Source organism: Gadus macrocephalus, chromosome 11 (genome assembly GCF_031168955.1).
Source record: "Gadus macrocephalus chromosome 11, ASM3116895v1".
NCBI classification, from domain to species: Eukaryota; Metazoa; Chordata; class Actinopteri; order Gadiformes; family Gadidae; genus Gadus; species Gadus macrocephalus.
In genome coordinates, this window is record NC_082392.1 from 2114071 (window position 1) to 2132379 (window position 18309).

Consider the following 18309-nt stretch of genomic DNA (forward strand, 5'->3'; position numbering starts at 1 on the left):
GAGAGAGAGAGAGAGAGAGAGAGAGAGAGGGAGATAGTAGGGAAGAGAGAGAGAATAGATAGAGAGGGGAGGGGGAGAGAGAGAGAGAGAGAGAGAGAGAGAGAGAGAGAGAGAGAGAGAGAGCTGTTGTTGCGTTGTTGTTTAAATTCCTTTACATTCCTGTTAACGCAGATCTCTGGACTGTGACTCAGCTCCAGGGCTCTGGCCACGGTCTGTGAGTCAGGGGCCTTGCGGCCGGGCTGGCGGACAGTGGCTGGATGGATATCTGGAGGACGTAGTGCTGCCTCTACCAGCCCGGTGTAGCTGCGGTGCATCAGGCGGCTGAGCTCCACACGGTCACACTTCATGAATCTGGGTGTTGCCACGTAAAGCTGAGACATTCCTCTCTGGCTCTTACAGCCGCGGCAGCCTGCTGAGAGGACTGGTGTGGAGCGAGACGGGCTCCGCGAAGAGAGAAGCTCTGAGATGGGGAAGTACAAGACCCTCAACATCGCTGTCGCTCCCCCCCCCCCTCTCCCGCCCAGCTCCTCTCTCTTTCACTCTCACTCTAGCCCTCGCAGGGTCAGACTTATTCAAACGGCATTCGGGCTCTGGAACGTTGGCGCACAGACACAGCGTTGACTTTACACTAAGGCAACACATCGTTGGCTTTACACTAAGGCAACACAACATTGGCTTTTCCCCCCCACATTGTTTGTGATTGGTTTCATGCCGTCGTTTTCTTGGAGAGGAGGCTAAAATGGTTGTGATATGCCAGTCTAGTCACGAGATCACGGAGTCGTGATATGACAGTCTAGTTACGATATGACTGAGTTGTGATATGACAGTCTAGTCACGATATGAAAGAGTTGTGATATGCCAGTGTAGTCACGATATGAAAGAGTTGTGATATGCCAGTGTAGTCACGATATGAAAGAGTTGTGATATGCCAGTGTAGTCACGATATGAAAGAGTTGTGATATGCCAGTGTAGTCACGATATCACAGAGTCTTGATATGACAGTTTAGTAACGATATGACATAATCATGATATGACAGTCTAGTTACGATATGACAGAGTTGTGACATGACAGTGTAGTCACGATATCACAGAGTCGTGATATGACAGTTAGTCACGATATAACATAATCTTGATATGACAGTTGAGTCACAATATGACAGTCGTGATATGAAAGCGAGTGTCAGGAAATGTACAACAGTAAGAGTCCTGATATAAAAGTTGATTTGTGATACAGTGGTAGTATCTTCTATGAGCAAGGCATGACATCACGGCGGAGTTCTGAAAGGACTGTCAGGTGCTAACATCATAGCAGGGTCATGCATGCCTCGTCCTCGTCCAGTTCTTCACCTCGTAGTTGCTTAAAGAGACTAAGCTAATCCTTGTGAAAGGCTGTGAAGGAGTAACAGCCGTGTTTGTGGCTCCCTGGCGTATTTTAACTGCAGCACCGCAGTGAGCTCCCCGGCGACACCAATTAAGACCACAGTGTGGTTCAGTACTTGATCCTGATTGGTCAATAACGATCAAAGGGCGTGTTCAATAACAGGACAACAACTCTGGCTTTGAACGGTTCTGAATCAATGTGTTACAAATTCGACATCATCAACATGCTCGAAGCACTGCGGAAGAATACCACGATTGGTAACTGTGGTGATCTGGGGAAGAGGCAGAATGAGCTGCTCCTGGTGTCCGCTGATTGGAGGACAGAGGACCTGGGCGTGGTCATGTGGTTCAGGCGAGAAATGGAACAGCACGTTTTTCTCCCTTGCTTATTACTGCACAATCCTTTTATTGTTTCACAATATATATCGTCGGCCGAGCCCTCCTCAAATTAAAGCCAGCTGGAGGAATCAGAGGTGGACGTGATTCAGCGCACGCAAGAAATTTAATAGAGGGACATTTAAAAAATTTGAACACGTCATCCAGGTGCACAATTAGGACCTTTAAAATCCCCTCTGTTAAATGTGCAATGAACGATAAATTATCAGAGCAAGTCGTGGTCGAAGGCAGGCAACAGTGGGGGTACATACATGGTCATACATGTACATAGAAGTGCATACATGTACATACATGTACACACAGGTAAGTACAGTCAGGTGTACCTACATGTACACACAGGTTTATAGAGGGAAATACATGTACAGACAGATAAGTACAGGTACATAGAGGTAAATAAAGGTACATGCCTCTACATACATACAGGGACCTACATGTACAGGTGTGTCCAGGTATACAGAGGTACTCACAAAATTGTGAAATAACACCTCCGCAAGGATGAGGAGCTGGAGTTGACACACACTCACACACACACACACTCGCACAAACACACATACAAACGCACACATCCCACACTTTTTCCCATAACAAAACAGACCATAATTTGTCTTAATTATTAACTCTTTACGACACAATTACAACAACGAAACCTTCATTCGAGTCTCACACATCCCCTTCCTCTCTGTCCTGCTGCAGTGAGAACCCTTCAGTGGGGTCCCCTCCTCCGTCTGCGGGGGGCCCCAATGCCCTGCGGTCCCTGACTCGGGGGGGCCACCAAGACCGGGACCCGCCCACGGACCCCCTCGCCAGACCCCCTCGGAGAAGCGCCGCCCTGATTTAAGGGGAGCAGAGTTTACGTGCCCCCCCCCCCCACCCCCCTTGGTGTCGAGTGTGAGCTGACGAGAAGCAGCCACACACGTTACCCCGTCCACCCCCACCCCCACCCCGTCCCGTACAGACGGACCCGTGCCGGAGCTCCAATCCTCGCCTCGGCGGCGGCGGGAGGCCACTGACACGCGTGTTGGCGCGGCGGCGGCGGCGGGAGGCCACTGACACGCCGTGTTGGCGCGGCGGCGGCGGCGGGAGGCCACTGACACGCGTGTTGGCGTGGCGGCGGCGGCGGGAGGCCCCATCCACGGCAGCACGCGCACACGGACGGGGGATTAGGGATTCAAACACGGACGGGAACAGACACAACTCCGGCCTCTGGGCCGGAAAACTCTGCTTTCCACCGAGCTCCCCCCCAGTCCAAATATTTAGTCCTGTTCTTGTCTAACACATGTCGGGGGTCCGGGCGAGAGCGAGGGGGGGGGGGTGGCGCTGGGAGCTGTGGGCTCTGTGTGAAGGCCGGACGCCGGCGGCTGAGTGGAGTCCACGTAAACCAGATGAACGGCGCTGGCTCGCCGAGCGCTCGACTGGCCTATCAGACGGCGGGCCTAACGGCTCTCTTCGGGGGTCCTAAGAGGGCGCCCGGGGGCCGTGGGAGGGGGAGCATCCTTGGCAGGGGGATCTGAGAGGGAGACCGGTCTGGGCCCGGGGAGAGATAAGGGGGAACTGTTTGTTTGCTTAAGTAACGGTGATACAGAGTCGTTTAGCCCTGGAGGAAACAGAAGATGAGTGTTTGTACCGCGAGGCGGCCTGTGAAGCCCCCCCCCCCCCCCCCCCCCCCCCCCCCCCCCCCCTCACAGGAATCCCAAATGTTTGTTTGAGACGAGGGCGAGAACAGCCATAAAGGATCGCTTTATGAGCGTACACGACAGCTTTGGCACGTCACCGTGCGACGGTTTTGTGTTGTTAGAAGGTTTCACTACGCAAAATGATGCTGAGATTCGTCTCACTGATACACTGGATAAAGTATTGTATATATTATTGTGTGCGTTGTACGTACTTACACTTAAAAGTAGTACTGAGTATTGTGTAGCATCTTATCCTAGCTATCTTTGTTGTGTACGGGGGAATGGGTTAACCTAACAATTGTCAGTGCTTGGCACTTGGTTCTATGAACATCTTTACTGTACGCACAGCGATATATTTTTTCTCTTTCTTCTGAGAAATGTAATCACTGAAAGTCGCTTTGGATAAAGGGTCTAGATGCCCTAAATGTAAATGTTAATGAAGAAACGGTCAGAAAAGTCATAAGGAGTTTCTTCTTATCCGACTCAATTTGATTATGTAGATGAAATGTTTTTAAACCTGGTGTCAAAGTAAATGTTTGCCTTTTCATTAGAAGCAGCTTCACTGTGTTTGGTGTCGGTCTTTAAGGGAGGTGTGAGAAAAAGGTCTGCATGCCTCTAATAAACATAGCTGGCCAGTGAGTGGATCCCAGTTAACAGTGTGTTGAACTGTGACTGCATCGCTTTGATACAGAAATGAGGCCCGTTGGGGAAAGTGTTTAAGAGTAGGCTAGATGTGGAGCCCATACAACACAACAAATAAAAAAAAAGATATCGAATTAAGCTTTTTAGTCATTATTACTGACCCATTACCAAAACAATGGAATGCAAATGATTGCTAATTTAAATGAAGGTAATTAAACACCTTCGGGATTATCATCTCGCCACAGTACCGTGGAGAGAGATTGACGATTGACTTGAGCAAATATAGGCCCTGCCGCATGCAAGGTTAATTTAGTTATATTATCCTCTCTGCAGACAGTCTTTTAATTACTGATTCAGTCCATTTATACTCTGTACGGTTTGAGGAATAACACATCTAACCATAATCAACCACGCGGAATAATAAACGGGATATATTATTATATGCAGGCCTATGTTTAATGTTAATTTTTGTGCAAGCCTGTAGGCCTGGCCTACTATATATTTTTGTCAAGGCTGTATTTCTTACTTTATAATTGTTTCCATATTTTTGTAATTAGATTTTATTTACGGTTTTATTCTTCACTTCTCGGTATTAAGCAGTTTATTATTGATATTATTATTATTTTTATTATCATTATTATTCTATCTTCAGTTAAATCTGACAGACGTCTGAACGATTCTCAGTATCGTTCCTTCTAATGTTCTTGCTGGCCGCCAGTTGTCATTCCACGGTTTGATACCCGAACTTAGTTTGAGAGTTTGTTTTGACGGAGCCCAAAGAGTGGTAATGAAGGGGGGGGGGTAATGATGGAGTGGGAGGGGGTTGGAGGGTAATGAAGGAGTGGGGCGTAATGAAGGGGGGGAGGGGAGGTAATAAGGAGGGGGGTAATGAAGGCGCGGGGGGGGGGGGGGGGGGGGGGGGTAATGAAGGAGGGGGAGGTAATGAGGAGCGGTGGAGGCAAAGACGGGGACGTGTTTTTTTCTTAAAACGGGGCGAAATTGCGCACTTTGATTGACAGCGCTGTGCCAAAAGGCGCCTCGCTCTCCCATTGGCCGTCGCCCACTTTACAATCTCCCCCGCTCCCGCAGAGCCCCGCCAGCCTCACCTCCGGAGCACAGATGTGAGCGAGTCGCCGACCGAGGAGAGCAGCTGCCGAGGACTTCACCAAACCCTCGACAGACTTTCACCCAACCCTCGAAAGCCTTTCACCGAACCCTCGAAAGACCCTCACCAGACCCTACTCCACATATCTGGCGGACTTCATCTCTCACTTTGTTTTTGTTGGTTCCTGTTTCTCCATGTAGGAGAGCTGTTCGCTCAGGGCTCCTCTCTCCTCACTAAAGTGGTTTCGTGGTTTTTCATCCACTTCTTTCCTGTCTCGTGTGACTGTGCGTAATCGTCCCGGCCATGGTGTGCGCCTCCCCCTGGGGAGCCTGCTCCCCGCGGCGCTCCTCGCGGTTGTCCTCCTCCTGTCCCCCTGCCGGGGGTCCGAGTACGAGTACGTGGCTGGAAGCCGGACGGCTACAACGGCGGCGGCGGCGGCCGCAGCTACGGCAAACCCCCGCAGTGCGTGGACATCCCCGAGGACCTGAGGCTCTGCTACAACGTGGGCTACACCCAGATGCTGCTGCCCAATCTGCTGGACCACGAGACGCTGGCCGAGGTGAAGCAGCAGGCGGGCAGTTGGGTGCCCCTGGTCTACAAGAACTGCCACCCGGGCACGCAGGTCTTCCTGTGCTCGCTGTTCGCCCCCGTGTGCATGGACCGCCCCGTGTACCCGTGCCGCTGGCTGTGCGAGGCGGTGCGCGACGGCTGCACGCCCATCATGGAGTCGTTCGGCTTCCCTTGGCCCGACATGCTCACCTGCGATCGGTTCCCCGCAGGTGACGTGTGCATCGCCATGACGGCGCCCAACGCCACCCAGGCCACCCACCCCACAGGTAAAGCGTTACTTTGGTTTACAGACGCACAGGAGAGCCTTCCTCCTGGGCTCTACGTTACGCGTTGGACCGAGTGGATTCTATTCAACTGTAGAGATTTTATACTGTAGGCCTATATGTATGCGCTACAAGTGTGTTAGTGTGTGTGTGTGTGTGTGTGTGTGTGTGTGTGTGTGTGTGTGTGTGTGTGTGTGTGTGTGTGTGTGTGTGTGTGTGTGTGTGTGTGTTGTGTGAGCGTCTGTGCGCGCGATTGTGTGTGTACATGTGTGCGCACACAAATGTTTATGTGTGTATAATCTTATCACTTAGGTAAAGCAATATGTAAACATATAGGCATATAAATAAATATACCTTTGCCACAAACGGAAAAAAAATAGCAGCAGCCAATTTGCTTTGTCGGCATGTGAGAAGTCACAGTACAGAGAGAGAGAGAGGAGAGAGAGAGAGAGAGAGAGAGAGAGAGAGAGAGAGAGAGAGAGAGAGAGAGAGAGAGAGAGAGAGAGAGAGAGAGAGAGAGAGAGAGAGAGAGAGAGAGAGAGAGAGAGAGAGAGAGAATTCTCTCCCAGGGTCTGTTTGTTGATCTTAATCCACAGCACAACACAACAACTTCACCTTTTGGGTGAAGGCCTCCCCCTCCTCTCTCCCCCTCTCCCCCTCTCCCTTCCCAGTAATCCCATTTCCATGTTGTAAGCACTGGCACGGACTTCAGGGGCCGGTGACGTCGTTTGCTATTGACCAACAAACTGGGAGCACCTCCAAGAGGTCTCAGTGGCCAGATGGAAGTGATGTTCCCCCGCGGAACCTGGAGGTGGAACGGAGCAGAGTCCCCGCGGTCCGCCCAGTTAGCTTCCCCCGCGCGGTCGCCCAGTTAGCTTCCCGCGCGGTCGCCCAGTTAGCTTCCCCGCGCGGCTCCCGCCGAACGCAGAGCTGAACCAAGAGGAGACGGGGCTGGGGGTGGGCTTGACAAATGTGGAGTAGATGGGGGGGGGGGATGTTGGGGGGGAGGAAAGGAGGGAGGGAGGGAGGGAGGGAGGGGGTGACAGTGGCAGCAGGGGGTCAGGGTGGGACGGACACGGGGAGTGAATGATGAGAAAAGCTTCCTTAGGCACCGGTTCGATTCCTTAAGGCTGTAAGGAATCAATGCTTTGTTGGATGAATGTGGAGAGAGAGGGTGTGTGGCATGTGTGTGTGTGTGTGTGCGTACATGTGCATGTGTGTGTGTGTATGCACTTGTTCGTAAGTGTGTGTGTGCATGTGTGTGCATGCGCGTGCACGTGAATGTGCATGTGTGTTTGTGCGCAAGTGCGTGTGCTTGTGGGCGAGTGTGCGTGGAGTTAAACAAGAGGGGCCTGGAAATCCAACTGCCGATCCATCGACACACATTACCCATAATGCTCCAGGGGACCATCCATCATCCCCCACCTTATTGTACGGCCCTAAACCTACATTTAATATGAATATAGCAAACATCTGCAGCAGCACGCAGCGGGAGGCATATTAAAGATAAACTCACAGTATCTCCCCCCCCCCCTCCAATGTAAACGTCACAAACACAGAGCTTACTGTATCCAAGGCCCTGGTCGGTGTGTGTGTGTGTGTGTGTGTGTGTGTGTGTGTATTTAAGCGTGTGTAGGTGTATGCGTCTGTTGGTCTGCAAGGGTATAGAGTGGATGTGTGAGTGTGTGTGTGTGTGTTGCTGTTTAGTTGTGTGTGTCTGTGTGCACGCAAGCTTGGGATTGAAAATGTGTGTGTGCGTCTGTGTGTTGTTAAGAGTCTAGGTGTGTGTGTGGGGGGGGGGGGGGGAGGAGATGAGTGACAGGGTGGTGTGGCCAGGATAGAAAGAGCTCTCTCTCTCTCTCTCTCTCAGTTCTGCGAGACCACCGGACCACACAGGTTCTGGGTGAGGGAGTTCTGTGTGTGTGTGTGTGTGTGTGTGTGTGTGTGTGTGGGGGGGGGGTCTCCAGACGCCACCTGTTGGAGCACCGGGCGCTAAGTAAACGGGGCGGTCGCCACCCAGGCCCAGCAGGACACAGAGACGGCCTGTTAAAGGCTCCTCTCTCTCTCCCCCTCTCCCTCTCCCTCTCCCTCTCCCCCTCCCTCCCTCTCTCTCTCTCTCTCTCTCTCTCTCTCTCTCTCTCTCTCTCTCTCTCTCTCTCTCTCTCTCTCTCTCTCTCTCTCTCTCTCTCTCTCTCTCTCTCTCTCTCTCTCTCTCTCTCTCTCTCTCTCTCTCTCACTCACACACGCTCACCAACACACACACACACATATGCACACAGACACTCACCCTTGCACGCACACACACACACACACACACACAGACACACACACAGAGACACTCAGTCACCCTTGCACACCAACATACACACACATGCACGCACACACACATGCACGCACACACACTTTCTCTGAATATTTCTCAACCGAGAAAAAGAGAGACACTCTCTCACTCCCTCTCTATTACTCTCTCTCTCTCTCATCCTATTTTGGCCTCTCTCTCCCCCTTCAGTCTTTTTGGTTTAATGTAGCCTCACTTCACACAAACACACTTTCATTTATCGGACGTGAATTCCTCCACATAGGTACACACCCCCCCCCCACCACCCCTGTTTCAAATGAACCAATGGCAGGGCTGGACTGGGACGGACAAATGGTGACAACCTTGAGACCAACCCCCTTTAAAACTGCTTTTAACGGCTAAAGTTGGCTAACAGTTCTTAACATAGCGCTGGATCATGCCAAGCTCACATGCCGGTGTTAATAGAAGCTGGCTAACAGTGCTTAGCGCTGGATGCTAAAGGCGGTGATAATGACTTTAAAAGGGAAACGGGTGAACGTTGGGTGGGGGGGGGGGGGGATGTCGGTGGTGTCTGTGTCAACGGCGTCTGTTTTCACAAGCTGTTTACACCTGGGTGACACTTACAATCTGGGCCGCGTCGGACACGCGTAGCGGACAACTGGTGACCCCAGAACAGCTTTAGGAGGGGAAGGCCTTGTTCTGGTACTTTGGTCCATTAGTTTGACATAGCTGGTATCCATGGAGTTACTCTATTAGTTAGTATCAATTTAGCTACTCATCCATAGGTTAGTGTCATTTAGTTTATCTTCCATTAGTTAGTATCCATGGAGTAACTCTTCCATTAGTTAGTATAATTTAGTAACTCTTCCATTAGTTAGAATAATTTAGTTACTCTTCCAGGAGTTAGTCTCATTGAGTTACACTTCCATTAGTTAGTATCCTTGAGTTACACTTCTATTATTTAGTATCATTGAGTTACACTTCCATTAGTTAGTATCATTGAGTTACTCTTCCATTAGGTTTCACTCGTTTATGTAAGAATTAAGTTAGTTGGTGTTATACTTTTCTATTCCGGCTGGGCAGTGTTAATTGAGGTGCTATTCAATGCTCCAGTATTTATTTGATTTAGTTCTATCTGGCGTTGAGATGCCGTTGATCCTGTTAAACGACTTCAGGAGTGAATCACCGCCGGTCGGGGATGCCAGCTCAGCTTTGGCCGCGAGGAATCGATTATTCATTCTGAACAAGAGAGAAGAAGCCATTCACATGAAATATTTACACGTCGCCCTTTCACCAGACTAGTTCCTTCTTGGCGCAGGAACGAAAATGTGTCTGGCTTTTTGTCTGGAGAATCTGTGATTGGCGTCCTCAACGGCAAAGCCTTCTGTTTTGATTTGGCACGCTGCGACGACATTATTATCCAGATTCCACTGTTCCTCCTCCTCTCCGAGGCGCTCCTCAGTCCTGTCTCCTGCAATTCCATTCTGCCCAGGGAACGCATTCGATTTGTTTAAGGAAAATATCAGAAATGGGATTGAAAAAAAAATAAAATCATTCACATTTACATTTAGGGCATTTAGCAGACGCTTTTATCCGAAGCGACTTACAATAAATACATATTTCAGAAGAAAGATAAACAATATATTTGTTATTATTTTTTGGTGTTATGCACGGATACGGAGTGTAGACAGAGATGGATGTACTCTGTGGTCAAGGCACAGACTGCTAAGGTAGCATTGTCTCTGTAATGCTAGCTTTATGAGCATTGTGTCTGTAGCGCTAGCTTTATGCAGAGACTGCTGGAGGAGCAGGGAGTTCTATCTGTGTGGATGAAGCAGATAGCGGCCGGGCAGCATGTGTTTACTGCGGCTCTAACTTACAGCTGGTTATAAAACTCAAGGACATTCCTTCTAGAGGTCAGGTCACCAGTGACCGTCCAGCCCAGGGGACGGGAGGCCAGCGTTTGGTCTCTCTCTCTCTGTCTCTCTCTCTCTCTCTGTCTCTCTCGCCCTCTCTCCCGCTCACTAAAGATGTCAGATAGCATCTCCACATGAGCCGACAGATGTGTTTGCAAGTGAGAGTTATGGCCGACTTACAGCATTCACTTATTTGAAAGTGGTTGTGTGTGTGTATGTTTGTGCGTGTGTGTGTGTGTCTGTGTCTGTTTGTGTGTGTCTTCAAGTCATAATGTTATATCCGCCATTTTGTTTTTGCTTTGCTCCTGGTTCCACTTATATTCCACCGGTTCAGAGGAAATATTTCTTGAAAGAAAAACATATCTTGCCGACGGGTTTTGTCTGAAACATCTGTCGAGGTTTCTCGGTTGCTCGCGACGTGATAAGTTTGGTGTGCGCTGCGATCGATCACTCGTGTGGATAACAGGAAACCATCTTCTCTTCTGTGTTCCCTTCTTCTTCTTCTGCTGTCTGCAGGTTTCTCTCAGGTCTGTCCTCCATGTGACAACGAAATGAAGACAGACGCCATCCTGGAACACATGTGTGCCAGCGAATTTGGTAAGCGCTCTACTACTCAAACACACACACACACACAATCACACACACTTACACACGCACACACACACAGACACACACAAACGTACGCACACGCACATTCACACACACACGCACACTCCAGATCTGATAGGCTGTCTGTCTTCTCACTTTCTGCTTGTGTAAGTCGGTCAAAGTCAGTCAAAGAACGTTCTTATAACAGCAGGCTTCTGGGTTCACTGGTGTAGGCGGGTTCAGTCTGCATTGGTAGACTAATAACCTGTGGATCAGCTCACTAATAACCTGTGGATCAGCTCACTAATAACCTGTGTATCGGGTAACTAATAACCTGTGTATCAGCTCCGTAATAACCTGTGGATAGGCTAACTATTAACATTTGGATCTGCTAACTAATAACCTGTGGATCAGCTAACTGATAACCTCGAACTAATGGAAGTGGCTTGGGTCATTGAGGAAAACATTACAAGAAAAAATATATTTTCTTGCATATTTTCTTCCTCATCTCATGGACAGCACGCCAACATTGCTGGCATCTTTATTTTTAAGCTTTTAAAATTATACAATTATTGATATTACTCTTTAATAATGGAAACAATCTTCCCAAATTACTCAAAATATATGGTGCAATTTAAACAAAAAGGCCTTCTTCATCCGCTAAATATGTATTGTTGGTCCCCCAGGGGTTGTGAAGTCAAGTAGATTTGCAGCCCAGTTTCATTCAGCTGTATTTAAATATCTCCCCCTGGCCTGTAGTAACTCAACCTGCGAGCTGTATTTATGTAGTACATTTGGAAGTACTGCCTCAAAGTGCTTCACACATAAACATAAAAGGCGGAGAGCGCAGGGAGACACAGTAGGGCTAGCAGCGTGATGCTAACGGCTAACTGCTAACAGCATGAGGCTAACAGCTGCATGTGAAAAGTACAGGGAATTAAATTAAGGAAACAAGACAAAACAAAAGAATCTCGAAAAGGTTTTTGTTAAAAGATACCGAATGGGTTTGTGTTTTGGAAAATGTAAGTCAGCCATTAATGGGCACCATGGGCCTGTTTCTGTCTCTCGTTCACTCTAAGGAATTTAAAATCTCAATGAAATGAAACCCAATGTGTGGGAAGACATGAGGGTCGACTCAGGGAGCATGTGAGTGAAACGGGGGAAAAAAACCTGAAGAACCACGAAAAAGGTTGAAGAATGTTTTGTTAAGATGAACGGCCATAGGGCGCTCGTCAGAGTCGCTCCGCGTGGCGCTAGGGGTGAGTGGGTTTACAGCCGGCGGCGACAGCAGGGAAACGTGCACAGAGAGACGCACGTCTGGCCCACGAATGCAGTCCGTGTTTGCGCTGGCTCGCCGGGGTCAGACCCCCGGCGTGCGAGCCACGCACGGCTCTGTTGCGCTGCTCCGACCACGTGATCGTATTGGAAACAGATAGCCTTCAAAGATGCTGTTGTTTAATAAATGGCCCTGTTGTTTACGCTGTAAACTAGCGTTTGTGTCTTAGCCTTCATCCCGGGTTAGCGCAGAGCGGAGTGGCACATCTTGGTCTGGTTTTGGCGCTGATTAAAACAGATGTTGTTTTGATTGCTTGTCATAGGTTTGTGAGGGGCCTGTGTTGTGAGGATACACAGACAGATGGGTATGTGGGCATCGAACCCAAGAAGACACCGAGGGTAGACTTATAACGGGCCTTCAACCGAGAAGGAAATGTTCCATGGGAGGAGGCAAACATTTACGAACGATTTTATTGCCAAGATGTTTATTGACACGATTTCGTACGTCTCCATTGTTTGAGTCAACAAATCTGCTTGGTTAAAGAAATTGAAATCACAGAATTTGTTGTCAATGAATATAATTCACAAATAGTAAGTAAGGAAAAGGATTAACGTCAACGTTGACATGAAATTATTCGATTTGAGGAGGAGGGTTTCCTCCTTTCTCCCCCCAAAAGAAAAGAAATCCTGCCATGATTGTGATTCAGTTACTCTACTTTTTCGTTTTTATTGGCTACCATTACTGACCAGACAATAAATACAAATATAAAAAGTCTGATTTCAGAAATAACAGCGCCTCTTCTTATTCAATACGCACACGTTATTAAGATCACAATAAGAAGAACGGGGCGAGGGAAAGTGAACCGATACGACAAACCAACGATAGAAACACAAGGACTACATATGTACGACACGCGGCTCAGAGCTGGGATCAGGATGGTGTCTAGTCCCGGAACGCAGCCAGAGTAGATCCACAACCTTTTTGTAATTACATGTCTATTTATCAAAACACTTCTAAATCCCTGCTTTTAATTAAGGTCTTGGCCTCCCTATTTGAAGGCGCGTCTCGATAAAACCAGATAATCCGAAGGGAAAACACAGATGCTAAACGCGGCTTGCTTCACGCTTGGCGAGGAAACTATTTTTTTGCTGGAAAGCTTCTCCATAAAAATGCAGGTTCTGGAAACTCTACTTGATAATGGGCGTGATTCATCCTCCTCAGCTCAGTGTGGCGGAGGTTGGCCTCATCCACTGTAGCCTTTCCCCAGCGTCTCTCAGCGCACCAGAGGGAACAGAGCGAGAACACGCACGAGCGGCCGAGCTTGTAACTCCTCCCCCTAGCCGAGGGGACGATTTATGACTGCTTCCACTCCCATCCGTGGTTTACCCGCATTTTACAGCGCCTAATCTTCACAAAAGCTAACTTCAATTACCCTTCCCCCCCCCTTCCCCGCCCCGCCCCCACAGCCCCATTACCAGCCCCCCCCCCCCCCACGGCAGCAGGGGGCCCCTCTCTTAGGAGCCTCGCTTCCCCGACCGGCCTTATCGCAATCGGACACGTTCCATTACTGCTCATTAACCCCCCCCCCCCCTTCCCCTGACTCCCTCGCACACCCCAACAGCACCTCAGGCTCCAGCCCCCCCCCCCCCCCCCCCCCTGCTGGGTTTACAGCCCCCTGGTGGTTTCGAGCGGGTCATTAGTCAGGGAGACAACGGGCAGACGGTTTGATGGTGATGGAACATGTCCTGTTGTTGCTGAAAAGTGGACCGTAAAAGAAACACAAAACAACTTTCCCTTCAAAGCCAGGCCTGTTTGGGGAGCTTTTACGGGCCGGTATTTGTTTGGGTTTGTCTAATTCCAAACGGAGTGCGTCTGTTGCCCTGGCCTGGAGCCCTCGCTGCTGAGTCTGAATTAGCTTTGGCCGTTGTCACCGCCAGAGAGCATGTCAATACCGGAGCGCGGGTGACTCTGGCGTATTGATCCCCAAACGTACACAACGGCGAACAGGACCCCGCACGCCGTCGGAGGACACGGTGAGAGACGCGAGCCCAGTGTCAACAACGCCGACCGCCGGCCCAACTGATCCACCCCGTTTGTTTTCTCTGAAATGAAAACAGTTATTCAGAAAGGAACTTTAATCACATACAGATTACAGGTCCCGGGCGGATGGTTTTCCCAAACATGATATCCAACAAAAAATGGCGGTTTACTAAGTAAAATAATATTCCGGCGGCTTGTCCCGGGATTATCACACACAGGCGGCGTGAGGGGCCGGGAGAGTTCACCGCGGCGGCGGGATTAGCCGGCACGAAGGGCCGGGACTTGAAGGTTAAGTGGAAGTTACTTCCACGGGTGGGCCCGAAACCCTCGCTTTCGCTGCTCATTATCGCTCCTGCTCTTTATCGGGGCTAATTTCCTCAAACGGTAAGCCTTTTCAGTGGAGGCTGTGGACTGGAAAAGAAGGATAGAGGAGCTAATTCCTAGCATGTGCACCGCTAATACCTGGAAATAGGGGGCTCTGTTCTTCTCCAATGGTTGAACTGGTGCTGAGAAGATAAGACGGTGGAACGTTTGGGTGGAGGTCGTTTGGCTCTGGGTCAGTAACAACCAACACAAGCGGGGCTCGGAGATGACTGGAACTTAAACGTAGCATCCCCACCACACACAGAGTCTTTAACGTGTGTGGTTGGGATGTCCTGGCCGACCAGTCGGTTTGTTTCTGAACTGGATTCCCACTGTCGGCGTGCATAAAAGTGTGTTTCATGTACGGCTTTTCAAGCAAATGTCCGTCTGCGCTTTAATCTTTCACGGATCATGCTACGTCTGAACATTTGATCCCTTTAATGTATGCTTGGCATGTAAACCTTGTCCCCCCTTCTTCTTTCCGTGTGAACCATGTCACGAGATGTGTGTAACACACACAGGTTGGCTGGTGGGCCGGGCGGCCGGTCGGTCAGGGTAAAGTCGGCAGGCGGGGTCAGTGAGGGGACCGCCTCTGGATTTGGACCACCGGGGTCGGAGTCCGACACAGTTTCAAAAGAGGAACAAGAGGATAGAGGAGGTTAAATAGAGTTTAGTGAAAGATCAGGCCTATTAAGGTTAAATCAGGAGTTAAGCCGGGATTTGGGAAGGGCTAAACTCTGGAGAACAAGGGCCTGGTCCGAGCCAGCGGATAACAACTCCACTATCGATGCAAAGTCCACTTTGTAGGATTTCCGTTCTGGCCTTCTGATGTCCGTAAGCAGCTCTGTCGGGTCTCTAGCATCAGAAATCGAAGATGTATATTTGTATGTGACAGGTTGAAGTTTTGTCTCAGATATATAATATATCATTCAAGAGTCAACGGGTGTCCTCGATGGGATATTCATTTGATACTCTGACGGATAGAGAAGAATCAGTCCCAATGCATGCTAAGAATAAATCCTGAAAGTTGAATCAGCAGGTCTTTCAATGAAAGCATTTCTGCAGGATGTGATTTCAGTTCACCAATGCGACTCAGAGGAGTTGTGTCACAGGCCCAGGCAACAATTAATATTTCTGCAAACGATCTGCTCGTTTGTCTTCCTTGTGTTTCCTGTGGAGGACCTCTTGCCTTTTTGGCTGATCTCGGTGGCCTCTAAGCAAGGCGGTAACGCCTGTTGTATCCCGAGTCGTCTGGAAGGGGAACAGAGGGAGGCGAGCAGACCGGGGGTGTCACCCCGGGACTTGGATGAATAACACACCGAGCCTTTGGTTTTAACAGAACCAGCCTCTCCGGTGGATCCGGTGGATCAAGGAAGGAAAAGATAACTCTGCTCTGGACAATTACGTTAAATATTTAATTTAAAAAAAAAAAGCTTTCTTTCATGGAATCCTGCACAATACGAGCCAAACCACGGATCTGACAGTTTTTATCACCTGCTCTTTGCTGCCTCCAATCCCTTTTCAAATGAAATTAAATGGACTTAAACTTTCTCTTGCATGAGGAGATGACTCATTTATTTGCCAACGTTGGCCTTGGGCATTTGCAGCTATTCCTTCGTTTCACTAGCGTGCTACACTGACAGAGATTAAGCTAGCACGCTCTCCCCTTGGGTCGACGGTTTCCAACAGAATATTAAGATAAGATCAGATAAGATGGTTTGTTGTAAATCCCGGAAAATATGTCCCCGTTTCAGTGCAGAACTTACAGGAACACATGCGATAAAAGACACATGTATGTGTAGACAACATGAACATGTTTCCCTAACCCCTTCTGCCGGCCCCTTGGGGCACTGACAGTGGCTGAGGAGGTACAGCGGGTTGACTTGTAACCGGAAGGTTGCTGGGTCGATCCCCGGCTCCTCCTAGCTGAGCGTCGAGGTGTCCCTGAGCAAGACGCCTCACCCTAACTGCTCCCGATGAGCTGGCTGTCGCCTTGCGTGGTTGACACCGCCGTCAGTGTGTGAATGAGTCAATGTTAGGCAATCATTGAAAAGTGCTTTGAGTGGCCACTGGTTAGAAAAGCATAAATATAAATGCAGTCCATTCACCATCTACCATTCTTTCCCCCCCCCCTCAGCCTTCAAGACCAAGATCAAGGAGGTGACACAGGAGAACGCCGACCGCAAGGTGGTCCTGCAGAAGAGGAAGAAGTCTGTGAAGGCCGGGAACCTGAAGAAGAAGGACCTGAAGAAGCTGGTCCTGTACCTGAAGAACGGGGCGGACTGCCCCTGCCAACAGCTGGACAACCTGACCAGCCACTACCTGATCATGGGGCGCAAGGTGGACAAACAGTACCTGCTCACGGGCATCCACAAGTGGGACAAGTCCAGCAAGGAGTTCAAGATGGCCATCAAGAAGCTGAAGACGCACCAGTGTCCCAGCTTTGAGAACGTCTTCAAATAATGCCCCTTAAGTTACCCCCCCGAACACCCCTCTCCTTGTTCGCATCTCATCCCACATAAGAACTTGCACAACCTTTTAAGAAAGAAACCCAAATGTTGTCTTTTTATTTTTTCCTTTTATATATCTATATATCTTTGTATATTTTACACGTATACGTTGACATTTGGTCGTCTGCCGTCTGCTGATCTTTGACCTCCATTTATAGGGACGTTTTGTCTGGTTGCTATTCCCTAAATGAACACTGTTGTCCGTCGACGCGCTGACTCACAGAATCATGTATACTATGATATCTACATGTAGATGTTGGTATTAAATACTTCCGGAATTTGCCACAAAAGATATTCCTAAAATATGAATGAATGTTTGAATCTTTCTCTTGCCCTTGATCATAAAACATAGCTTTTGGAAACGATTATTAGAAAACAATACTGATTATTTTAGCTTTAAAAGCCTCACTGTAGACTGACGCAGAGAGTAATGTTAGCGTATCTTATGTCTTTACAATATAAGAGGGCCAGACCGATGGGTTTGGTCAATGTTACAACGTATTATTGCTGTTCTTACTGTCACTATGACTTGTAGGTTTCATGTCATTTTACATCGTTAAACTTTCCATATCTACAAACCGCTTATCAGATGATCTCACAGTCAAGGCCTACAGTTGAAACATTAGATTGGGGTTACCGCAGAACCATCAGAGATCATCAACAAGACTATCACATCATGTTAACAGCTGACCAGTAGAAACAGAACTGAGAGAAGATGTCTACGACTTTGTCCTGAGGAACGCATCGAATTTCCTGTCACAGTCGATGTTTTCAATTGACACAAAGCCAAATTTAGTGTTGTCTACTTTTGCTTGTCTTGTTGAAAATAATCGGAGCAGAAGTACTTAGCATCTTGTGTTAATATAAATAACTCAAGCTTCTTAAAAAACACAGTATGGACTCGCAGAATGACTACGCGCAAGCAGAGAGCTCACAGAGTACGAAGCCAGAATGTTGCCAGCTCATTGTACCACTATTCTGCCCTGAGATTTAAATGTTCGCAGTGCATTTCTGCGTATTACCTGTACATATAAATTTTACATAAATATGGGAAGAAAGAAAAGGAGTCTGATGCATTTATTTGTATATTTTGTCATATGCATGGATTTCATTTATCTCCCCCCCCCCCAGATATTAATGAGAGAACTGTATATATTCTATATTCAGTCCTGTGTTAATCCAAACTACATTTCCATCTCTTGCTTTGTCCGGTTTTCACAGAGCTGCCAGTTTGTTGTGTAGATGTTGATTGTGAGTTAAACATGATCAATTCTACTTAATCTCATCT

General features: G+C 48.7%; 1 protein-coding gene across 1 annotated transcript; it reads left to right on the forward strand.

The window, feature by feature from the left end:
• Window positions 1-3158: 3158 nt before the first annotated feature.
• Window positions 3159-18084, forward strand: sfrp1a (secreted frizzled-related protein 1a). The gene is given in 6 exon segments (XM_060064780.1): window positions 3159-3252; window positions 5181-5212; window positions 5397-5595; window positions 5598-6032; window positions 10761-10841; window positions 16649-18084. Coding segments are annotated over 6 exon segments (1167 nt in total). The 3' UTR covers window positions 16975-18084.
• Window positions 18085-18309: the final 225 nt, after the last annotated feature.